This window comes from Centruroides vittatus, unplaced genomic scaffold (assembly GCF_030686945.1).
Source record: "Centruroides vittatus isolate TY-2023 unplaced genomic scaffold, ASM3068694v2 contig_341, whole genome shotgun sequence".
Taxonomy (NCBI): domain Eukaryota; kingdom Metazoa; phylum Arthropoda; class Arachnida; order Scorpiones; family Buthidae; genus Centruroides; species Centruroides vittatus.
The window spans coordinates 2,816,793-2,844,154 of record NW_027122166.1 but is presented as its reverse complement, the minus strand read 5'-3'; the positions used below and the strand labels follow the sequence as shown (position 1 = coordinate 2,844,154).

Sequence of the window (27,362 nt, the reverse complement as noted above, 5' to 3'; positions counted from 1 at the left end):
AAAATTCTTACCCACATATGGTCCTGAGGCTTTGATAACTTTGGTACTAAAAAATTAAGAAAAAATTAATTATTTTAAATTAATAAAATTGAATATTTAAATTATTTTTTAAACGAAATTTATTAATTTAAGCACTCTAAATAAAGAAAGAGTTACTCATATTAAGAAAATATATATATATATATATATATGTATATATTTATAGCAGTTAAATCTAAAACAAACCTAGTGAAGAGAGAATTTTTAATATAAATGAGAGTATTTTTGAGCTGGAAACTAAGTCTAAATTTAATTACTAAACTCAAAAAAATAAACAGATCAGGTTTTCTAAAAGAATTTAACAGCAATTTTTTTCCTCGTAATTTCATAATAATGATTCAGAATGAAATATTCATGGAATATAGTTCAAAGAGCAATCAAGTTTCACTACATCATAACAAAACTATAAACACTGATATATTGATATATGTATTTATATAGATAAACTATTAAGAAATTTAAATTTCACATTTTTGTGGAAAATTTTATATCATTTTCACTAGCATAAATTTCTTATAAAGTCATATTTGATGAATAAATTATGTATGTATTTTCAATATACATGTATCTAATAATTTTTAATTATTAAATAAACATTATTAATTAAAACAAATTAAGGATCTTTACAAAAACTCACCAGTTCTTTTTACTTTCTTGTTCCACCACAGCCATTTTGACTTTTGTTTTTTCATAACTATCCTCATTAGCATGTATGTGCATTCTGTACAGCATGCAGCCAAGGGACTGTAGTGACCTAGACAAAGTTAATATTAAAATTATTACTTTCATCATTACATTAATATATTTTACTAATGCAATAACTTCATTTTTATACTTATTTTAAATATAATTTAATATAAATTCATCTGAAACCTAGAAATTAATCATAATTCAATAACAAAATTCATATTTATTGTTATTCTGGAGTTCAAACTATTTCATTTTTTTAAATATATATCTTATAATTAAAATTAAGCTTCTTAACTTTGGATAAATTAATTGCAAACTCAATTAACCAAAGCTTTTCTACAATTTTATTTTTCTCCGTATTAATTTTCAAGTCTATTTCTCTCTCTTTAGAAAAATATTGTGGAAAAAATCCTCCATCCTTGACTCCTGGTAACATATCATATGACAAGTAAATAATGTTGATTATTCATTTTGTAAATTACTGTAATCTGAAGTCTAAATATTTTAAAAATCTTTATTTAATACATAAAACTAAATATTTATTAAATTACTGGTGGAAACAATTTATTGTTAAAAACAGAAGTTTAAAGTTTATAAAATTGAGTAAGTTATCGGGTCAGAAACACGATAATAAAACCAAACAGATTACGATAATTCCAGAGACCAGATAACAAATCTGCCAGTTTCGATAGGAACGAGAATATTTATTATTCGTCAAAAATAATTTAAACAGTTAAAATTTTGATAAATTACTTTTTTAAAACTAATTTATATCCACATTTACATGTAAGCAACAAACTTTTTCTTCTTAGAAGTATAAATAATAATTTCTATTGATAACAACTCTGGACTAAGTTAATTATTTTGTTATTGTATTATCAACAGAGCAACAGATAAAAGGCAGTAGAAGGGAAAAACATTTCTCACCTACCTTGACCCAGACTGCTGTAAACATTCAAAGCTGCCCTGTGGACCATCTGCATCAATATTGGATAGACTAAAACCAAAGGATTGCTTACTGTTTGGACTTGAAGGCCTTGGAATACTGATAACCTATTGAACAATATCAAAAAGAACAGGGGAAAAAAACAATTACATTAGCAGAAATAAAAGAGAATAGGTTCATTATAACACTAAAAAATCTCTCTAAATTATAACATTGCAAATCTTTTATTTCTTAAATTATTATTTAAAGAATAAACAATCTTTTTGCTTTTTAATCAAATGTTGCATATTTATAATACCAAATTAAAATGTCATCTTATCTACTTAGTTCCCCTGTTTTATCTTTTAAATTATGATCCTTGTACACTGTTTAAAGGAATTTTGATTTCTTCCATGCCAACTTAATTGCTCTAAATTCCCAAACACATTGAACCAAGATTAACATTAGACTTTTAAATTCTAGTCAATTATTAAGGCCATGTTTTACTATTGACAAAATATTTTTAGAAATTAATTTAGACATTTAGGAACTTTTATCTTGATAAAAATTTATGGTTCTATTTTACCACATTATTATTAATAATAATAATCTTTGTACAACTTCTCACTATAAAAGCTAAACTATTCTCATTACATTTTGTAAGATGTAAACTCCAAAACTAGAAACTTTTGTAACAACTTTTCCATTTTTTTTTTTAAATGCAAAAAGTTGTTTAAAGAAATTTTAAACTTAACAATACATAAAAACTTGTCAAAGTTAAATTTATCTTGATTTTTTTAGTTTAAATAAAAAAAATCAAGTCAATGGAATTAGCTTACCTAACAAGGCTTCTAATTATAATTTTAAGAAAGAATAGATTGCGTACCATTTGTTTCGAAACAATTTCCAAAAATCCATTTTTATGGATTAATTAAGCATTCACTATGGAGAGAAAAATACACTCGTATAACATTTTTATATTATATTAAAATGTTCTGTGCACTTTCCACTCGTTAATTTGAATGCCAAAAACAAGCTCCGAGAAGTTCTAAATTTAATAAAGAGCCAAAGGCTGTTTCGGACTTAAAAGTTGTGTGTACTTTTCATGTACTAAATCAAAATTATCTTTTGATAATTACATTTAAGATTACAGAAACTAATTAGAATATTTATCTTTTTCTTTTTTGTTGTTTAAGGAGATTCAAACATTGAAAATCATTTTTGAAATATAAAACCGGCTTAAATTTCGTTTATATCAGTGGTGTAATGGTGCAGAAGGCATCACTTAAATTCATTCTGCAACCCCCAGACGAAGAGATGCTAGTACCCATTAAACGTATACGGGGCACGCCAACTACTGATAATTTAATTAGAACTCATCCCAAGTCTATCGCTTAGTTACAGGTGACGTTTATTAGGACAGTAAATTTTTCCCCATTCTTAAGGAATTGCCCTTCTTAAGGCATCCGACCTGCCATTCGGGTATTTCCTGATACGGATGGCGGCCGGTTCACGTACGGTTATTGCCCTACAGAGCGAGGGAGCGAGAGAGAAAACGAAAGGGGGCGCTGACGTCACGCCGGCCGCCGCGGCGCGACGAGCGTCGCGATCGACGCGCGCCCCACTGACACACACCGCATTCCATTGGCTCGACCAGGGGGGAACGTACAACCCAGATATATAGGAGCGACGCTATTGGACGGTTACGGTTCGAGTCCCCTCCCATCGACGACATCCAGAGCATAAAAGGAGCCCGAAAGCGGCGATCTGTCTCTCAGTAAACGGGTCTAGCCCGTGCTGACGCGCGATTCGTGACGGCGTAGTCGCCCCTCTTCTTCAAAATTCCGCGTGACGTTAACAGCGCGACGGCATCTCGAACGAGAAAGATTTAAGAAAAATAAATAAATAAATGCGTATAGAAAGTGCTGGCGTGGCGTTTACAGAAGTTTTTAGTTTAAAAAGAAAGAAAGAAAAAAAAAACTAGGTCGATAACTAGTTTGACGAGTGCTATGTCACGATTAGGAATGCATACGTTTAAAACGTTCATAGGTGAACGAGTTACAGGACGGTGTCCCTAAAAACAAAACGGTGCGAAGTAGATCAGGGCATACCAGTGCTTCTGTTTCCATACTAATTAGGTCATAGCCGAAAGAAATTCAAACTCAGGTAGATGACTCAAACATCTTAAAACGAGCACTTTCCGCCACTCTCGCCGCAACCACACATCCCCCTATTCTATATCTAAATATAGAGCCTCCCGAGTAGTAGTGGTAGTAATAGTAATGGTGCGCGCACCCGCTCCTTGTATGTTCACGACATGTGGCATAGCTTAGGAAGAGGGAATCGTGTTTACTCAGACGAGCGACTGAAGGAAATGCACTCGGATCGATCACGCGTGACTTTTCTGGAAGGTTCCGAAAATCCGCTTTTCAATGGATCAAATAATTACTTACCCCTTGGTTGGACTGGAATTGGATCGTAGGTTTTGGCGAAGAACTGACCTGGAAAAAAGAAAAAAAAAATTATTATTAAGAATAAACTCGACGTCAGAATTGCACCGGAGACACCTGTTTAGATCGTTAGTAATTGCATGAGTAGAGAGGAGTGTAAAAAAAAAGGATAAATATATTTTTAATCTGTTGTGAAACTCTATTTGAGAAAAGTAGGACAAATTCTGATAGAACAAAGTGGAGAAAAAAAAAATTATTTCCAACCTGTCACCACCAGGAACAGTCCGACAACCAACCCATTGACAAAACTATCTAAAGCTTCTACCATGCGGAACAAAAATGCTTCCATAAAGCTTAATTATAGCTCAATTTTAACTAAACCGCATAATTGCGAAAAAAAAAGAAAGAAACGAACGTTCGACTTTCTTTTTATTTTTATTTCTACGCTGAAAATTGCGGATAAAAATCGGATAAGGTATGCACTGCCACAATAAAAAAAAAGAAAAAAAGGAAACTTCTCTCGGGGTCGTTCGGTAAAGATGTTTAACGTCCACACGTTCTACACTGTTATTATAAAATAATTAGAATGCCGAAATAGTAAAAATCTGAAATCCCGTTTCCGATTTCTACACGAAACTTCTAATTCTTTTCCGAGAAAGAAACTGTTGAAAAATGTATGGAGCGTAAAGATATCCGAACTTTAAGGTCTACTTCGTGTAAACAAATTTTAAAATTCCATTTTTGTTCCAGGGATGTTTGTTTTTCGACTAGAAAATGGTTGCTCTCTTTTAAAAAGAAAGCTGTAAAAATGTATTTTTTTGAAGGATACAGAAAATTCTGTAAGTGATACAATGCTTTTTCTTCTGATCCGTTTCAGAAAGAAGCCTAGATTTGAAGAGGTAAGAAATCTTAACGCCAATTTGTTAAAAAAAAAGAAGAATTAACATTAAAAAGTTGCTAATTTTATTCCAGAAAAGAAAAAAAAAGATCTTAATAATGGTACATTTTCGCTTTCAATTCCATCAGAAACGAAAGAAGAAAGCTGCCACTTTCATAAAAAAAAGTAAGGTAGAGGATGCCACATGCCACGTCTTTCACGAAACGAATTAAATATTACCGCTTTTATTCCCCTGCAAAGTATGGCGCATGTAAACAATTTTTACGTCCTCCATTTTTTTTGTTTTTTTTTTTTTTTTTAATTTCAAGACGGCAATTTTCTACTTTGAAATTCCTGCCAGAAAGGGCAGTCCGATCGGAGATGTTAAAGCGGTAGAAAGTGGTTATCAACCAGACCAACGGGTTTCACCACCTGTGCATGTGGGCCAGTAAGAAGTAAACCAGTTTTCGGAATCGTTTACCCATCTATCCGAGCAGCTGTACGGTTTATGAATGGTCAAAACCGACTTTCTCCTTTCGGTGGAACGGATTTCGTTCGCTTTCCCCCTTCTCCAAACAATCATAAAAATCATTTTTAGAACTTCGAACTTAAAAAAATGGCACGCAATTCGATCCGAAGTAACGACAAAGACATTAAATAACCCATTTTTCGAAATTGGCTACGGATCGAACGCGATCGATGTTATAGATTTTATATCGATCTTGCGTGGGCAATCTCGTTTCTCTCAAATTGTCGTAATCGTAATGGTTTATATATATATATATATATATATATATATATTAAATATTTCGAGACTGACTTGCTTTCACGCTCTCTTTACTACCAAACAGCGAGAAAAAATACAAAAAAATTACACACTAAAAACTTCCCCATGCCTAATTGGAATGAGGATAATCGAAAAATACTGTAAACGCCTATTAAACGTAGCATTTTTTTACTTCAACCGTGTAATCAACACTTTTGAAGATTGCATCTTGATCTATGTCTACGAAAGGGGGGACGAAGTATTATGTCACTAATTGCCATTCAGACGTATCGTATATCGTCGCGACTCGAGTCAAGATGTCTGACGACACTTTTTCCTTAGAAATAAACAAAATTACAACCGATAGTCGAAACTATCTGAGGCCATTAATTAAACTTAGATTAATCGGTGGCATTACAATGGCTGCTTTGATGACGTCGGTCGCGAACGTCATCACCTTACGCAAACTTATGCAACGACAAAGATAAACAACGGCGAACTTCTTATACGTAGAGGGGGGGGTTCGGATGCGACTCAAGGACGAATTATCCGTGCATAGATTTCTATGACGATCGGCACGTAGTAGTGTTAGTTTGTGCACGCGTATGTAACAGGGAGCCAACAGCTCCGAGTTCTGACCCAATTTTAATGATTTAGGATGTTGTGACATCGGAAACGACGGTTTATCAAAAAATTGAACTATAACCTAATTTCTGCAGGGGGGTCGGAATTCCAATGAGATCAGAGCATTTTTAAAATCTCCAAGTATTGGGGCAAAAACTTAAAGTCTCGCGCGTTTAACCTGTACGCGTTTCGATGCGTACGGTTAAGGTGATTCACAAATCACCGTATACTGTATGTACACGCTATTATTTATAAACTAGCCGACCTTGAAAAGAACGAGTCTAGGTCTAACACTTGGGTTTTAATATCCAGTTCTGAAAACAATTGCAAGTCGTGTTTGTGACATTAAAAAAAAAGTACCGAGAAAAAAATACGTATGTGGAAACTTAGTGCAAAACGGGTGCGGCTCAGGAGAGGAAATTAATGCGATTTTAGAAAATTCAAGAGAAAAGTTATATATATATACATACACACACCGTATACGTAGGTGTAAAATGTAGATAACTTGTTTCCTGATTAGTGCACAGTTAGCAGTGCAGCTAATGAACTCGATGAAGGGCAGAGTTAGCAGATAACAGATTTAAAAGTACTAAATATACGAACGAAATTTTGATGTTTGTGGCTAGGATTATTATCGAGTCAGCGAACTTAAACGTGACGACAAATTGGGTCAAAGTGTTTGGGACCGTCGCAGACTGGGTGATTGAACCGTTCGTCCTTGAAGGGGGAAGGAAAAACTGAAGGAAAAATACAAGAGGAAAAAAAAAGGAAGCGGCGGCGGCGGCGGCAGCAACATTGGCATCTTTTAATCGTTAGCGTCGTTCGGTATTCCTTATTAAACCGCAATCGTGCGATCGTTAATCAATCTGGCTAGGGATTCCTCGAATAAAAACGGATAACGGTCGATCACGTGAACGTCTCTGGGTAGCGGTAACGTCACGTGCAGCTGTTAGGTGGGGAGGGAAGAGGAAGGGAGAGAGAGAGCTCCCTACCTGGCTACTGGACGGAAATAACTATGTATCCAAGGCAATCGCAATAGTTTGTCTAGAAATAGAAACGGAAAGATTGGCTCGAGTCCAGGTGACTGTTGTGAGGGTGGATTATTTCACGAGAGAGAGGGGGAAGAAAAAAAAAAGCACTTGTCAGTTCCTCGTGACAATCGAGCCGCTATTGAAGGAGTGGAAAGTAACAAGCGAGACATCCGTCTAGAATTTAGATGTGATGTAAGACGTCTTGCGATTAGCCTTGGCCGATTTCGAGCTATACGACGAAGGTCGACCTAGCATATTCCGATCTTCTAAGGAGATGGATAAAATTTGACAAAAATTTGTGACGACTGTTTATCAATATAAAGAGCTGAATACTGAATTACCAGATTTGTTCTCGAACCGGACAAAATTAATTTACTTTTTCTAAAGTGGAAAGAACTAATCTAAGCTAAATTAGTCTCGAGCTTCGTAACACGTGATAAGAACAATCTCGAAGCTCTTGGTGACAGATAAAATCCGATAAACAGATGTTAGCCGGACTGGAAAAATAACGGTGGAAGAAAGTTTTTTTTTCGGTGATTTCTTTTCATCCTCACACAAAGTAGACATCGACAGCGGGGAAGGAAAAACACCTGCGCGTGACGTCAGCTTTCGAGTGTTCGTCAATCCCTTATTCTTTTCCTCTATAAGACGAATGACACTAAATAATGAAAAAAAGAAAACCCGCCCCAGACGGAAATGGTGGCTAACTGAATCTGTTGCTGGGCACGAAACTACAAAAAAAATAATTTTTTTTATCTGACTGGAGATCGAAGTAGCGCAAATATTTTAGCAGAAAGATAAAACCCCACGCTAGGCCTCCCGACATCATTAACAAAAATTAGCATTTCGGAGAATATCTCGAGAGGAAAAATATAACCTATGCACCGCCTGCAACCACGTGATCGCCTAGTTAAATTTTTTTTTAAACAATACCCGATGATTCCTCGCTAGAACGGGGGTGGAAAAGTACGGAAACGAGTCCGGAAAAATTGCACGAACGTTCGGTTGTCTGCGCCTCGCCAATGTTAAAACTTGCGTGATCGACCTCGGGTGTCACGAGCTACCTAAAGTGCAACCTTTGGGAAATTTGTCATTGGCCTCCTCCCATCGCCCTTCGATTACGCTTCCTGTCTGATCGAAACTCCCGTCTCCTGAACCGAAACGGAGAGAAAAGAAAGCGAAGGGGGGAGGGAAGATGAAGAAATAAAAAGAATTTTTTTCATTTACTTAATGAAATCCCGCAATCTTAGTTCATCTGCACGATAGAACGAGAAGATACGCCGGCAATTGGGAGTTTATAATACGTGAGCAGGCCATTGACACCGGTGTCGAAGCAGGTGTTGAACTTCCTTTATCGAACCCCTCGACTGCAGCAGTTGGGACAGAAACGTTTCGTCACATTCACCGTGTCCATTGACACTTTTCCGACCCCCATTCGTTTTTTCTGATTGCAACATGTGGCAAAAAAACGGACTTTTGAAAAGTTAAGAAAAATTACTACAAAGCGTACATAGAAATTATGAGGAAAAAAAAAAAGGAGATCGGAGTAAGAGAACGAACAATTCAAGGTCTTTCTAGGAAAATGCCCAACGAAATTGCCAAAGGGCTTCGAAGAATAATGTCAATAACTGCTACACGCATCGCTGTATCACAAAAATCCCAAGTTGGACTAACTGGAATCGAATTATTTTATTTATTTATTTTTAATTCTTAACGAGAAAAACACATTTTAGAAGGTAGAATCACTCTTGTGAAATGTACAGGAGCAGGCGTGCCACGCTTACGAAACTCGACAACTGTGAGCAAACATCTCACCGGCTGTGCAGGGGAATAAACGAGTCAGTGGCCTCAAAAAATACTCCACGATACCAAAACACCTGCGATACGGCATACTGAAATGCCTTTTAGCTTATTCCTTATCGTGACGTTTCTCTCGACACGAAATTACACTTGACCTAAATACAGACCGGACTTTTGAAAATGTAAAAGCTCAAACGAAAGGGACGTAGCGAATTAAACTTGTTGGGAGATTTCCATTCGATAACGCTCCAATGCTATGCTGTGTAGTTTTGAGGAAGTGTAGAGAAATGGGATGGGGGTAGAGCCGATAACCCACGCACTTGTGCCAGTTTCCATCGCATAATAATTGGATAAAAAACAAAAAAAAAAGCGTATGTATAAACAGAACCGGATACCGGACGATTTCTTTTCTAGATGATGTACCAACGAAGGGGAAAATGCTCTTGCTTGATTGCTTTTTTCAATAATTATATCCCACGGGGAAGTTTTTATACCAGGAAAAATTACAAGGGAAAAACAAGATTCCAGAAATTATATTTAGACAAAGGGGAGAGACATTTCAGAATGACAGTATTATTAGTTGTCATAACTAATAATACCTGTACAAATTCACTGCTCTCTTCTAAAATCTGAATCTCCAGTGTGGATGCGAGACAAATTAAAACGGTCCTCGGAATCCTATAAACTGCATCCCTTATCAGAGATGGAGAAAATTAAGCAGATAGCAGTTAATTCGCAGAAAAGAGGCTGTTTAAATATTGCCTTTTCTTAATAATTGGTATAAAGGTTATATTTAGAAGAAATATTTTCAATGAACAGTGAAAGAATTTTTGGCAAGACTAATGCATTCACTCTGAGAAACAATGCCAAAGATGGAGCCTAGTTCTGAGCTAAATTTGTCTGTCTAGAGTAGTTACTTCAGCTGATCTAAGTAAACAGGATAAAAGATAATTTAGATAAAACTTGATATATCAATAATTTATTGCACAACCATAATCGTTGGTAGTGCACGTAATCTTATTACCTAACACGACTGTATCTTAGCTGCTATGAATTTATTTTAAAATAATTAAGCCTAGAATGGGTTGTGAAAGTCACTTCAGACCTAGTTAAAATAATAAAATTTAGGGGAAAATTCCTGTAGTACAGAATTGTACATTTTATAGCACAGTCTATATAAATGTTTTCCATCCTTCATAAAAGAGGTGACTAAATTGAATTGCAATTATACAAAAGTTGAAGTTTTGCCAAAATACTGCTTCCAGGATAGGCAAACAGATTTTTCTGACAAAATTTGATAAAAGTTCTATTTCTGAAAATTAAATACACAGGATTTTAACAAAAAATGTAACGGAATACACAAATTCAAGTGTAATTAATGGATGCAGAATTGCATTAAAATGCTACTTATTGATACTACTTTATAATTTTTATATGAATTATGACTTAATAAATCAGCAATAAATATAAAGTGAAACTATAAACTTAAATTGTATAAGGATGGGAAAAATAATGAGCTACAAGTATTAAATGGCAATCAAAATTTCTTTGAAGTTACCTATGGCATTCAAATTAGTTCCAATTTATCAAAATGTTTCATGTCTAATAAGATATATCCAAATTATACAAAGTCTAATGATCAAAGAAAATTCTAGAATTATGTGTTAAATATGCAATGAGCTAATCAGCGCATTTGGCACTTTGAAAAGAAGGTCCGCACACTTGCACTGTCTCATATAACTCGATTTTACTCTACAAATCAAATCTAAAATATAATTTTCACCATGCAATAGATACAAACTTGATTTGTAAAACTAGTTCAACAGCTTTAGGCTATGGCATACAATCAATTTACTATTGCCAACTTCCTGACAAGTATGGTGTCAAAATTACACAATTCTTGTATTTGGCTGTATAACTAAAATAATGAATGTTACTTAAAAATAATTATTTAGTAATTTCCTATATAAAGTTTCAAATACTGTATTATTTATATTAAAATAATATACTCCATTTTTATACCGAGATGGAAAGGAGGCAACGTTTTCTAAGCTAAAGAAAAAAAAAGAGAGAAAATCTAGAAAAGACGACCTATTGTATTTTGCCCATTCGACCTCCTAAATAACGGCCTTGATTAATCTATATTATCTAAACCAGTTTCTCTAACAGACAATAAACTTTTGTGATAAACTGGAAATGAACAAAAACAAGATTTTTTTTTCCAATTTCAGAAATAAAATCAGGCTTGCTATGTGTGTTAAAGTGAAATTTGTAAATTCATATTATCAATTTGGGTTAAAGTATTGCTAATTTTTAATAAAAGAAATCAAAGATTTTTGCATGAAGAAATAAAACACTTTGCCCATAATTCTAACCATGTACTAGCTCTATGTCCCCTGCCTACTCTATACTCTCTCTAGACACTATGCTCAGGCTTAGACTTGCTATGACTAAGAAATCCTTGACCATCCACTAATTTAAAATCACGAGACCCTAAACTGTACCTTCATAGCATGGGGCCCCAAACTGTAGCTTGTTAAGGTTTTGTATAAATCCAGCCTAGAGTAGATACTACTCTACTACACAACAGGTAGGTTTGGCATTGTACACAGTATCACATAATACAACATTACCTAATAAAAATAAATCCAGTAATTACAGTAAAGTATTTATTAAAGTTACATTAGTAAATGATTAAGTTATTGCCGTATGCAATGTTCAATTCTGAGAAAAGTAAATTACTAAAATTTTCTTTATTTGGACATAAAATGTTTAGAATTTCCGAATAAATTTAAATAAAAAATTATTATTTTAAATTTCAATTCCTTCATTAATACAAGTCATCTACACCGCGTTTAATTAAAAATCATATTCTCGCTCAAACTTTTATTGGATTATTTCCAAAAATTGTGTACAGACTATTAATGTTTACACCTGCTTTTTGATGTCCTTAATATTCTCTCTTTTTTTTTAATAATTAAAACTTGTTTGAATTGGGAACGTTAATTTTAGCTGAAAATTTGATAACAAATTAAAATGCTTCCTAATTTCTAAGTAATTTATTACTTAGATTATTGATAGTTTCTAACAGTTATCAAGGGCTTCTGAATGATAAAATAATAATTAATATTTGATAATTGATAGTGTATTGATTATAACAGAATATGCTTTTTAAAAAACAATCTAAAAAAATATAACCTAAATTAAATAGAAAAAATTTATTACTACAACTAAATAATTAAAACTAAATTTATTAAACTAAACTAAATTTATTACCACTCTAAATAAATCAAAATTAATAAAATAGAAAACAAGATAACTTTTATTAGGTAATCATAATTTAAAAAAAAGCAGATCAAAATAGAACAAAACAATTAATCATACCTAAAAATTTACCATTTATCTTTGGTTAGAAAATGGTTATTAATGTTTTAAAAAATGGGTAAATTATTCTGCTGATTAACTATTAGGATCGGCCAAGTTAGGGGCGTGCACGCCCAATATCGCTCACGACCGTGGCACTGAAAGGCAAATCCATTTAGGTCACACTTGTGTGACCTCTTCCACAAAAAACAACAGGATTGTTTTATCCAAAAGTGACAGATGTTAGGCAATTTCATAATTTCAGAAGCAAAAAAATCTACAGTTTTCGGGAACCTGAACTAAATAAACCCTACAACTCTTATTATTTAATGAAAATAAATAGAAATTTTATTTGTTTTGAGTAATCTATAACTTAAAATGTATTAGTTTTTAAAATTTAAGTTATTTAAATAATTTAATTTTTAAAATATAAACAAATTATTTTATTGCAAATTCCTAATAGCCAAAAGATAGTTTATTCAAAGACTTCATCCTCAATAAAAAAGAAAACTCAACTAAATAAAAATTACAATAAAATTAAATTGTGCTGCTGTATACAAATCTTTAATTCATTTACATATATTTGATATTTAAATTTAAGCATAGGTTTTAAATGTAAATAAAATATTTAATTTTAAATTCACAGAAAAAGTATAAAACTAAAATACAAAATTTATCATCATTAATTATAACTTTCAATATTTATGCAAAAGAAAAAAAAATTAAAGTATAAAATTCTCTTGGTCATTTATCATTTCGTATTCATTTTATTAATAAAATTAATTTCTTAACCCCAGCAATTAATCATATCTAAAGAATTCGATTTACTATATTAAAAATCAATCTAAAATCAATCATATTGCATATATAAATGGCTCTCCACTACTTTATAAATGTGGCTAACAAAAATATTTTTTAATGAATTTAAGTAATGTTAAGAATATAATTAAAGTAATTTCTGAATTTTTCACAACTTATGGCAAATAATTTGATGATGAAAAGATTCACAAAATCGCATTAACAGCAAATATTTTGGCAACATTATTTGTATTCTTTAAATAGGAGTATTATAAAAGTAAGAAGGTTGACAGTAATAATTAAATATAATGATTCGAGACTCGGTTAACCATATATATCGTACATATTTTAAAGTATGAGTTACAATGTATTTTCTAACAAATTTCATAGTAGTTATTCAATACAAATGCTCTACAATCAATACAAATTGTGGCAGCATTCTAATACATTCAAATTAAATTTACATCAACCACTTTACTAGTTATTAGCTTAAAATATTTTTCAAGCATTCTATTTGAGAATGAAGAATATTTTAAGGATAGGATAGCTCAAATAATTTTTGAGCTATTCTTTCATCATATTCAATTTACAGAATGTAAGATTCTCAAACAAAACTCAGTTAACTAAGTTAAAGTAAAAAGCTTTGACATGATTTCTACTAACAAGGTTTATAAATATAAACTATTCAAAGTGAAATCCAAACTTAGATACAAACTTGTAGCATTCTTATGCATTGTTGTAAATCTTCAATTCAATTTTACTAATTACTATCCTAAAATAATCTGCAGATATTTTTAGTTAACTGATTTTTGGAATGCCCTGTTTTCATTCAAGTTACAGAATATTAAATTATTTTAAGCAAATTTTTTAATCATCAATGGAATGCAATTAATCTTCATATTTCGTCATTTATTTAATCAATAGAAGTATCAATCCTTAAGCATTTTTCTTTCAAGTAGCTTTTAATAAGTATCAAAAGTAATGCACTTTGTCTGCGTGCAGCTGCATTTATAATTTGGTTATAAAGGAAACTAATCCGTTAACTCCATTTATGTTGGCAAGAACAAGGCGATTATTTTCCATTCTTTAGGTCCTAGGGCCATTTTTACTGTAACTAAAGTAAAATTTTATTCTCTCTCTGGTTTATTGATTATCATTATAAATAACAAAACAAATCATTATTTGAATCTAAACAATGACCTGCATTACTTAAATTCATTATTTATTTAATAAAATAATTTGAAAATTTAAAACTTTAAAGATTTCCTCAAATTATGAAACGTTGACTAATTTCATTATGTTTAAGTAAATTGATCATTTGAATTTACATGTGTTTAATACAATAAAACACTTTTATACTTAATAAAATTTTCTTTGTAGTAAATTAAAATTAATCATCGTAATTAGTACATTGTCCTCTTCACTTTCTAAGCTACATATGATTATTGCTAGAGTAAGAATACATCCATTTGGCACATGAAGCTGATTTAAGAAGATTTTAATACAATTTTCAATAACAATGAGGATAAACATCAAATTAAGGTTATCAAAACAAGCAGGTAATTCAATGGAAAGTCTGTCTAGTCTATCAGAATTGTCACACTGAGACAAAAACCATCAAACTTTTCCTTGTAACAATATTTCAACTGAAAAATTTATGAACTTATTGTTTAAAGATGTCATTTATTATTTTTATAAGGTTAATTTAAAGTATTATATATTATTTTATATTTTTATAAGAAATTATATTTTTATACTACATTTAATTAAAAACACAATATAATTTCAAAGAGATGGTTTTCATAAACACTGCCAATGAATTTAAAATATTTATCAAGTAGATCATCTATTAATATCATTTGTAGCATAGTTTTTAGATTATAAATGCTTCTAAAGAATTTTTTTTTAAATGTTATGAATAAAACTATTCAGATACACCAAAAAGCTAAGAACAAACTAAAACACATACTGAAAAACTATTTTTGGCAGAAGAACTAATATATCATTTAAGAAAATGCTAAAACTCTTCAAATATAATCAATAAATACAATCATTTTGCACTTGTATATGATGATTAATTTAATTTAATCAAAAAAAAATGCACTAAATACTCTTAAAATATTAAAAGGTATCTTTTAAAGTTTTTGTTTTTTTATGTTATATAAACATTCAGACATATAACAGACATTTTCTAATTTTTATCCATTTTTGAGCAATGAAAACAATTATGCATGTTACAGACAAATCTAAAAATAACAACTGTATTCCTGTAATTAAAAATGTGCTCATCATAAAACTTAATATCAATAATATTTTTCAAAATACTATCAAAAAGAGAACAATATCCAGAAGTGTTTCTTTATATCAATATTATATTTCCTACATTTGTAGATAAGTCAATAGACAATGTAATCTAATTATATTCAATTCAATCTGTTAAACAGATTGTATCAGATATAATGCAATTATTAATAATCAGTATGCTAGTACTATACACTTCTTATGAACAGCATGAATCTCGGTTTACATAAAATTTCTTGCTAGAAATTTTCTGTAAACCAAGGTGATACTTTTGTCAATTTTTATCTACCAAATGCTGCTACTATTACTACTGTTACTGCTACTTGACTTTGGCCTGCTTCCATCACCTTTATAAGGCATTACATCTCACTTTATCATTTAAATGTTCTTTCTCGACATACTTGGAATAATGAATATTCTGGGAATGTCAAGAACCCAATTTAACGGTAACAATTAATTGCTTTTTTATGTATAAATGAAGAGCGCATTTTTAAAAACCTACATCCATTTCCAATTCTTACAGAACAAAAATCATTTGATGAATCAGAGTTGGCTTTGTTGTAGAATCCTAGACTCAAATTTTGCATGTTTTAAATTGTATAATTACCCTCTGTACGGAAACTATTAACACTGTGTTTTAAATTTTATTTATTTATCTGAAAAATTAAATACTCTTAAACATAAAAATCATAAATATGTACAGCTTAAAAAACACTAATTAAAAGTTAATTCTCTGTTTTATGTGCAGTGATGAAAAATTACTTTAAAAGTTATGTTTATTAGCCAATTTATCACCATTTAAAAAGTTATAGAGCAATAAAATATTTACATTTATTCACTTCATCATACAGAATATCTAGATTAATTTATCAAGCAATACCAATGAAATAAGTTTGCAGCAAAATTCTAAAACTTAACAAGCATTGTACGTCGTCATCATGCTAATTCTAATCTAGAGTGATGAAAATTTAAACGAGACAAAGTTTTCTACATTTGGAGCAACTTTATTTGGTGTGAAATGTATTTTGGCCTAGATTGAGGTCAAAATGTACTCCTCTTTACATTTAATCTAAATAATTATAAATTTTTGAATCTTAGATGATTTTTAAACTAGAAGGAAGTTAAACAACCTTTGGAGATCAATTAGTAAAGCCCCTTTATCACTGATAAAACACCAGATAAACCTACAAAACTTCAAAAGAAATTGGTATTTATATATAATTTGTTAACATGTGGAATAAAAAAACTTAATTATGCACTAATTTCATTTTTTAAATGATATCTTTCCTCACATTTAATCTCAATTTACTAAAACACTTGATTAAATAATTGATTTTGCAAAAATCAAATCAAATTTAAGTCAAATCTCCTATTTTTTTTCAATTAAATTATTAATGTAAGAACAGAATATATTCAGAAATTCAACAAAATTTGGCTTACATATAAATAAAATTCAAACTATAATGATTTTTATATGCATAGAGACTCTATAAAATGAATTTCTTATCAACTCAAGCATCTATTGTTTGAGTTGATAAGAAATTCATTTTATAGTCTCTCTATGTACTGTATATAAAATCATTATAGTAGTAATATAGAATTTGTGGTGACCCATCCAAAATTTAAGTTATCTACTAACTTAAACTTTGGATGGGTCACCACAAATTCTAAAGATTATTAAACAATAATCATCAATTCCAATATAATAACATTTCAACAATGTTAATTGCATTTTTATAGACATGTGATGAAAGAATAGGGGAAACATCTGACATTAGGTTTATGCAAATGACAAATATTTAAAAAAATCTTATCTAACTGATATTAACTTGTTTAAAACTTTATCACTACAATACCCAAATGTAAATATTTTACTAGTTTTACTATAAATATAGTATAGTAATATACTAATATGGACAAAAACTTCTATTGAAGCATTTATTTATTCAGTGACTACTGAAAACGTAGAGAAACAACCTTGAAAGGAAACAGAATAAAAAGTTCAATTTATAAACTCTTACTGTTTAAATTAACTCCCACTTGAAAGTAACACTTTCATGAAAATCTCTATATTTATTAACATATAAAAAAGATTTTGAATATCGCCAACGATACCTGATTTAGGGCACTGTTGCAGGCCACGAACATTTTGTGAGCTCTTTACAAAAATCACACAATTTTACTGAAATTAATTCTGGTAAACTGTTGCAAAAACAACTTCTCTACTACGTTATCAACACAATACTTTTTAACGGGGAAAAAAATTAAATGAAAAATTGTGTATCCCTAGAATTAGTGTGTTGGCCTGTTTGGTAATAAGGAACTGATCACCAAAATAAAAATTCAAATATTTAGAGGATTAAATCAAAATTTTAAAATTAATTTTTGAAGGAAAAAAAAATGTTTTAATGAATTTTTGATGAGAGAAATCAGCAGAAAAACTAAATTTAAAAAAAATGATCCAGAAATTCTTCTTCAATAGCAAATTTTTTGGGTCATTCCTCAGATTTATGATGTAGAAAGCTTTTTGATTAATGCAGCACATTTTCTAGCTGATAGTTAACTGTATTATAATAGAAATTTAACTGAATGATTTATATTTATATATATAAAAAAATAATAGTAAGTACTGGTTCAACATTAAATTTGCTAAACCCAAAGAGTTATTGCTTAATAATTTTATCCATTATTTTTAAATACTTTAACCTCTTTATTAAAAACAGTTCTAGATCAAAATAAAACACTTCGACAGAAAAATATAACATTCAAATTTATGAATGATGAAGTTTGTTGACATTTTGGCATTATTAAAATGATAAAATACTTAAAAATGGGACTTTTATGAATAGTTTATGTACCATTATAATAGATAATAATGTAATAAAAAATGTGTGAAAGACCTAAATTATAATTTATAACTATTTTTAATTAAAAATACTTTGAATTTCTTAACAAAAATTGAATCTATTCATAGAACTTGAATTTATAAAAATTTTAATCTTATTATTTGTTCTGTTGATTTAACAACACAAAATTCTTATAAAACTAATTTTCTTACATTAAAACTCATTTTAAACTAATTCTTATTCTATAAAAGGAAATTTTACTTTAATTACTAAAAAAATTTATCTAAATAACAATTAAAAATGGTACAATTAATATTAATTTGTTAAAACATGAAAAATCAATTTACAGGTCAAATTTTCTTTGGAAAGAAATGAGAATCTTTACACACAAATTATAAACACAAAAATTAGACACAACAAAATAAAATCCACCAATTTTGTTGATAAAACAAACAATAAAGGAAAATGTCTTCCATTTCACTTCATATTATTCAAATCTAAAAAAAATGTTTTTTTAAATCATCCTTTAGTGCATCAAACTATCAACTATCATTTGGTATATAAATATACAACCCCTTTTTTTATTTACTCATTTTTCTTTCTTACTTTTATAGGTCAAGCTCATAACCAGAAATTTACATGAGGAAATCTAAATGTCGCCTTAGTTTCCTTGTATCGAAATGCGATAAATAATTTTAAATGCCAATTAAAATGCAATCTGAACCCTATCTAAAGAACAGATCAAATCCCCAAATGAGTATTTTATACCGAACATTCCTACAAATAATTAGCTTACTAATCACTAGGAAGCCGAAAGTAATCTCTGCAGAGAAAAGCAGTTATACAGAGTTGTCTGTTCCAGTTTTGAATTAGGATAGGTTAATGCATTTCGAGATTAAATTCATAAAAAAAATTTTTTTAATTAATATTCTAAATTTAATAATTAAAATACAAAAATTTAATAAAAGTTGTACAAGCTAAAAATTAATATAGTCTTTAAAGAAAAATAATAAAATATAATGCTATTAATTATTTAAATATTAATAAAGTCATTGTATACATAAATTTAATATTAACTGGATTTTATATATATTCCTGTTTATTATTAAACTTTAAAATTTTATTTAAAGTAGAGGAAATTTTAAGAAAATATTTAAGCCATAAATTTAAAGGGGGGGGGGAAAAAAGAAAAATGCTTGGAATTTTACAAAGCCAAAAATTGTCATAAATTTTTATGTTAAAAGGAACTATAAACTGGAAATTTAGTGGATCATCCATTATAGTAACACAGTAAATGATCCACAAGACAAAGATAAATGAAACTATCAATAATCATTCATAAAAAAGTTCCTTTGAAATATATTTACATTTTACAGCATTTTTTACATATATTACAATCAATTTTGTATTCTTTTTTTAAATATATGAAAATAGCATTTTAAAGATTTCTTTTTAAAGATATCAAATCCAGTTGTTGGATTATGTAACGATCATGTTTCCAACATTCTTTTTTTAGAAACAACATTATATTTAAATTTCTCCATTTAACAGTCATTATAGTCTCCTAGATATTTAAAAAATTGTATGCTAGATATAACCATATTTGTTATGTAATTAATAATTCAATATCCTATATTTTGTTTAATCACATTAAAAACATTAACACCTAAACTAATAAAAACATTTAATTGCTTTTTATTGTGTTCTTTAAATATAATCATAAATTTATTATTATTTTTATACTAATAATTACAAAATGACAAATTGTCATTAGTTGCTGTAATTATACAGCTTTTTAAATTAAAAAAATACATATACACACAAATTAATATTAAGCTTTTTTATAAGCCACATATATTAAATACATGTATAATTATTGACATAACAAACCACTTTATAAAGCAAAAAACAACTTTATGAAGCTTACAACACTTATAATTTAAGATAAATATCTTCGAGATCATAATACATAAAAATAAATGTATTTCAATGCAAATTTTTGCCTAAATTTGTAATTAGGTATTATAAATAAAATAAATTATAAATTAATTTAATAGATTTTTCTGATTTTATTAAATTTCATCAGCAGTTTTTTTCACTTGACAAACAAGATTTCTCTCATTGGCAAGTGCTGATTTTTGAACACATTTATAGATAATCATTTCAATGAACCAACTGGATAATTTTCTATTTAACTGTCATATTATATGTTGTAAACATCAAAACAACTGTATTTAAGTAAATCTTGTTGTTTGAAATGTCACAATGCTAAATCACAATGACTATTAATATATTTTGAACTGATTTATTGATGTTGACAGTTAATAAATAAAATATATAATTAGAAATACATGTGACTAATACAGATTTGTGAAAATTTAGCATTACATAAAATTAATAAGCAACATTGATAGCTAGCATGCAGGTAAACAATGATTTATATTAAGAGAGTGAAGTGCAAATTAAAATGTTGAATACCAGAAATCTATTCTATTTAATATTGATTTTCTTAGTATATGTATAGACTAATAGTTTTTAAGGCTATATATAGAAAAATATATATAGTAACTCATAGCTATGCAAACAATATGTGATGATGATTAAATAGCAACTATCCAATCTGTTTATTGAACTGATTATCTGTAACTATGTTCAAATTTCCATTTGCCACGTGAATACAATTGATAAGATTCAATAGACAATATTTGATTAAAATTTATAGAAAAATCAGAAAGTATATAAAATTTTTTGAATAGTTATTAATAAATGTAATATCAAATTCCAAACTTCCAGAAAAAATTAATATATATAAATCCTCATCTGCACACTAATAGTGAAAACAATTTTTTTAAAAGCGATATTAATATTTAAAATTTATTTAATCCAGAAAATTACTTCAAATAACAATATTTCATAAATCTAAGTAAATGTCCTTCGAATTTTATTCTGGCTCAATGATCCAGAGATTAATGTGTATAGAAACTAGACAACTTTATTTTGTGTTGATGCATTAGAACATATTTTAATCAATCATCTGATCCAACATTATTAATATTAAGATGATTTTAATGTTTTATATTTAATTCAGTATTATTTCCTATAAGTAATTTCATATTGTTATTATCAAAACATCTTTTACAAGGAGGAATTTATATGCAACGTATACATTTTGTTCAAAGAGCCCAGTGAATAAAATTATTATTAATGTCCAGCAGATAATATTTATCATCATTTTTTATACAATCCAGTTTGACATCATCTAATTTCCTGTGCTAAGAAACATTATCTTCTAAACATATCTATCACAAAACAGATCTTAAAATTAGCTTCATGCCAAAACAAAGACTTTCCTTTAAAAAGGTAAGTCTATACATTTTAAAATATGTATTTTACGTATAAATGAATGGAAGCATTTTGGAATCTCAAACAATAATATCACACAATTGTTCTTTAGTAGTACATTTTTTATGTTTAAAAAACTGTAGGAAGATAGCTTGAAATATTTCTATTTCATAGTGTCAGAATGAATGTGAATGTGCCATTAAAATCTTCCTATTGTTTTCTTAATTGCAAAAGAAACCATTTGCATTTCAGCTGTAGTTAACTCTATATATAGTTTAATATAAAACAAAATATATTTGAAACAAGATACATATAATTTTAGTATTTCTGAGAATATTTAAGATTTTGGAAATTAATCACTTTTAAGATAAAAATATTAAAATTACGTATTTAATTAAGTTGATCAATTAAATGTATATAAAATTCTTACAGATTTAACAATGCAATTGTCAAGTAAAGCCTCCCTATTAGCATAAGTAATAAATATTCCTTATTAAAAACTAATTACTTATAAAAATTTAAACTTATATTATGTAATAATAGCTTAACTAAAAATGTATGTAGAAACTATCCTTTAAAACATTTATTTTGGAAAGAGAGTTAAAACTATAGAATTATGTTGTTTATAAATAATTATATATTTAATTACTTGTAATTTTCTATACAAAGTATCTACTTTATGAAGGATATGCAAAGAATTAGCATAATTAATATCTTGCTTCACAATCTTAAAGAATCAATATTTAGTTGTGGAATGGAGATATTTAAATTACAAAAGCAATTTATATTTTTTGTTTTCTACCTTTTGGAGAAATATAATCATCAATTATATTTTTACTTAAATCTTTTTCTAGCATTTAAAAAGAGATTAAAAACTGAAACAATGTAAAAACCAAATATATGTAAATTGGAATACTTGATACGTATTCAAAAGAACTTCAGATTCATGATAAATAAAGCTTACAGTCTACTATTATTTTCTAATGAGACAAACTAGAAATGATCTCAATCCAAACTTCTTCTTTGGTGAAATTAAATCTTAGAATGGATGCTTGCTTCTAATTGATATTTAAAATTAGCTTTCCTTTTCACTAAACTAATTAAATTTTCTAATTTGAAAGTTTCAATTCTTCAATATAAATAAACCATTTCGACTAAAGAAATCGGAAACGTTCCAAAGAACAATAGAATCATTTTAAGTAGGTTTTAAATAAGTTAAAAAACCAAGAAAAGATTAAATTTTGAAATGTAATATAAAATTTAAAACTATTTTTATGAAAAGAAATTTAAATTAGTTCAAATAATCTCTCAATCTAATTCATAACTTATGAAACTTGATTTTCATTAAATCATGCTTTTTGGATAGAATTTTAAATAAAAAAATAATAATTTATAATACTTCCAAAGTATCTCAAGTTGTACTGGAGTTCTTTACCATATAACAATTTAATTATTTTTATTTCTTTATTGATGTATATCTATTTCTTTAACAGAAGCATCATAAGTGTAGTTTCTTTCCACTTCTAAAGCTTCAGTTTCTTTGCAAATTATCTAACAATTTGGGGATTCTTAATACTGCTAAGAAAAGTTTACAGTAGAGTGGCAAAAATAAAATGAAAATAAACAATTATATAATATATTTGCTTTTAGTGCACACATTTCCAAGATATACACTAAAATAATTAACATGATTTATCTATTTTATAATTAAACTCACTTTAAAAATAATTAAACTCTATATATATACATATATATATACATAGATACAACTATGATATTATTCAATACTTTTTTACTAATTATAATTATTATTCAAATTTTGAAAGTTGTTATTCATAAACAACAGAGCAATGCTCCTAATTTATGTTTTGTCAGCTGTTTGTGCTGCTTCTGCTCTATTGAGATATCTCATGATCAGTACTAATGCAAGGACAGATGGCTGAGTAATCACCTTTAGTAAAAAAATCTGTCATTTAAATAGACATATTATTATTTAAATTATGAGGTTTAATATATATAAATTTATGTATTACCTCACTTACGAATGCAATTAAAGAATTAGTAATTAAGTTATCTAAATGTTGATTTTACTTAAAAACAAATGCATGTAATTACAATTAATTTTCACATTAATACATACTTTAAACCTTAAATATTATTAAAATTTACTAAAATTTGCATTTTACATCAGAATATTTTAAATAATAAATGATACTAAGCAAGCCACAAACTGATAAAATTCATCTAAAAAAAAATCATCATGCAATATAGAATGCATAAATTTGTAATGTAAATATATTATGCATCATTGATTAAATCCATAAATAAATAATATTAAATTTCATAAGTAAATTGGACTTTTAACATAACTTTTTAAAAAAACAAGACAATAAATCTAAGGTTAAAAAGGAAAGAAAATGATAAATCAACCTTTATCAATTTAAAAAATACCAAGAATATTTTCCAAAGCAATAAAAACTTTAATAAAATCTAAAAAGAAAGAAAACTTCTACAAAATTAATGTGATACAATTCATTATTTCCAGAAGCTATATGTTGTATCTAAGTAACAATCTGTTACCTTAGCAATGCTGCTGAGGCATACAATTTCCCTTAATTATTTAAACAATCCTTTTAAAACTTTCGATACAATATTAATTCCAGCAAAGATTTGCTTTTGAATACTTTTAGTTTTATCCTTTAAACAGAATAAATAGATCTCTCTCTCTATTGATACATACAAGGATCTTTACATTTCTTGATTTATTTCTTCAGGTTGAAGAAATCATTAATTGTAAAAATTAATAACACACTATTAGTGACTTGTGTAATTTTAATTTTTAGTAATTTATGAAAACATTTTTATAATTGTGTATATAAAAACTGCATTTTTTTGTAATTTAATTTACACTAAAGAGTTTTAATCGATAATTGAATGTGCAGATTAAACTTGTTGATATTGTGATTCGTAAAACTTATTTGAGTTGACTCTAATACATAAATTTATACAATACATGATCAAGATTTTAAATATTTTAATAGAATAGTAAACTGCTTTCCTACTAGACTAGTCTTCCCTACTAGCAATCATCTGGGAAGAAATTTAACATGATGCATTAAAGCACAATGACATTACATTTCTTGCTTTTTCTAAGTCAATGTCTTAGAATATAACACCAGAAAATAAAATGTGATGTCAACACACATCACTCTGTGATGCAGGTATGAATGCAAATTATAACTTTTGCATGTATGAATAACCTACAGCTTATATATTTTTGCTACTATGATTACATCAAAAATCCAACTACTGTTTATCAACCATATTATTAGTAATCAAAACATTAATTTTTTTTAAAATTTATTCATGATTAGATTTAGATAGAATGTAAGCAGAAGCAATATACATACTGCATTCTTTGTAAGAATCCTTACAATGGATAACTGGTAATTTATTAACTATTAACAGCAGTTCATTAAAACTTCATCAATAAATAAAATATTTATTTTTACAACTGTTCACACTTAATTATTAAAAAATTAAGCTAATAATAAACTCTTTAAAAACTTTACATTTTGATGATACAATGTGGAAAGAAAAAATCCTTCGTAAAATAAAGAAAAAGACTTCGATTCAAAATTTTAATGTAAAAATATAATTGAATAAAGTGTACTCAATGAGTACATGATGATATCATTGACTATTCATAAAAATACTTACTACTTTTTTTTGTCTTGAAGAAAACATGTCAAACTTGAAATGTACAATGCATAAATTAACTTTTAGATATTATTTATACTTTCCTATCACGATATTAATATTTTTAGATACTGTCTGCACAGAATACATTTGATGAAATAACTGGGAATGAAACAATATATCATATACGATAGTTTCCTAATACCAAATTACAGATAGGAAAATATTACAATGTCCCAAGAGAAGTTATTTGAACAATAATGCATGACAAATGAATGAAATGATGGAAAACAAAGAATGAACATTTTGAAGTACATAATGAATCATAAATTTAGGAAAACCTCTAGAACTGAACAATTTCACTCTATCATCTAGCCAGTCATCTAGCTGACATATCAAAAAGTTAATGATCCTGATTTATCCATGAAAATTTTCATTGTGTGTATGTTCCTTTTCACAAAACATACCCATACACAATGAGCAATCTATGTAATATTGTACAGTCACTATTAACTTTGACATTAAAATCAATGATTCAGTAGGACATTATCATAAATAAAGGGCTAGAATGTGGAAGAAAAACAAAATAAAATAATACTACTGTATATCACACATTCATTGAGTTAAATGGCATGTTATTTTAAATATTTATTATAATTATTGTCACAAACAGGTACAACTACAATTATTCTTACAGTAATATTTTTAAAATACATGTATTTACATAAACTATTTACTCTATTGACAATTTGTTACAGTGCATTCTGTTATATATAAATTTAATTAAAATAATAATGAATTTGATATTATAACTTAAGAAATAATTTTGTGAAATAAAAATAAAAATTAATAAATGAATTCTAAGAGTGTGTATGCAATATTTTTATCACCTTACTGTTACAAATAAAATCTTAAAAAGTCATTAAAGACAGGATTGTTTAGGTTTTTTTTAAATTTAATTGGTGTATTCTATATTACTATCATTTCACCCTCCATTAAGGCATATAATTGAGATCTATCGAAGAACTAATGAAACAAAATTGTTTTATTAAACAATTATTAAAGATTTTTAACTGCTTAACTACCCTAAATTTCAAAATAAGGATGTCACTCAAAAATATTTCTGATCACTTTTTGCTACATTACACTTTTCTTTTTCTATCAGGAAGTTTTCAATCATTGTGCAAACAAGTATAATCATCATTCCAACTATACTGACTTATTACTGTCCAAATATATGAGAAAAACTCATATTAAGATTCATGTGACCTACAAATAAGTCAACGTTATGTGTAAGTATGTGAAAAATTCATAACACAATTCTAAACTGTAATGTAGTACTATCTTTTCATCTACCTTAATGCAATTATCATTATTGTTTAAAATTTTTTTTCTGTCTGCTTTCAATGCTATACAAAAGGTATATATTAAACTTTGTATCATACTATAAACTCTCATTATTCTATATAACAAAAAAATCTGAAATATCAGTAAATCTAAGACCTCTAACCTCATTGTTTAATTGGTATTATTAAGTATTTGGTATTTAATTGAGGCTTTTTTTTATTTTAATTACAATTAAAATAGTTGGTAATAATTATTTGACGATTAAATTAAATTAAAAAATTAATCCTCAATTAAAAATAAACATTTCTGGTTTAAATAAAACTGTTATTAAAGATAATTTTTATATTATTGAAATTATAATCAAAGTAATAAAGTTTTTAATTTATAAAATTAGTTAACTAAACATGTATTATGTAAGATCCTGGAAACTACGAAATTTCTCCACAAAAGGCAAAATAAACAAA

General features: G+C 28.1%; 1 protein-coding gene and 1 long non-coding RNA gene across 2 annotated transcripts in view; one reads left to right on the top strand and one right to left on the bottom strand.

The window, feature by feature from the left end:
* The window catches only part of Su(Tpl) (Suppressor of Triplolethal), a 57,519-nt gene that overhangs the window by 17,166 nt on the left and 12,991 nt on the right, over positions 1–27,362 (bottom strand). Inside the window, exons 2-5 of the mRNA XM_067268897.1 lie at positions 4,108–4,155; positions 1,661–1,782; positions 677–793; positions 12–46 (exon numbers count right to left, since the gene is read on the bottom strand). Coding sequence (XP_067124998.1) covers positions 12–46; positions 677–793; positions 1,661–1,782; positions 4,108–4,155 — 322 coding nt within the window. The remainder of the gene's footprint in view (positions 1–11; positions 47–676; positions 794–1,660; positions 1,783–4,107; positions 4,156–27,362) is intronic.
* LOC136974104 (uncharacterized) lies at positions 3,333–7,407 on the top strand. The gene is made up of 2 exons (XR_010880597.1): positions 3,333–4,778; positions 4,855–7,407. It is a non-coding gene; the product is annotated as an uncharacterized lncRNA (long non-coding RNA).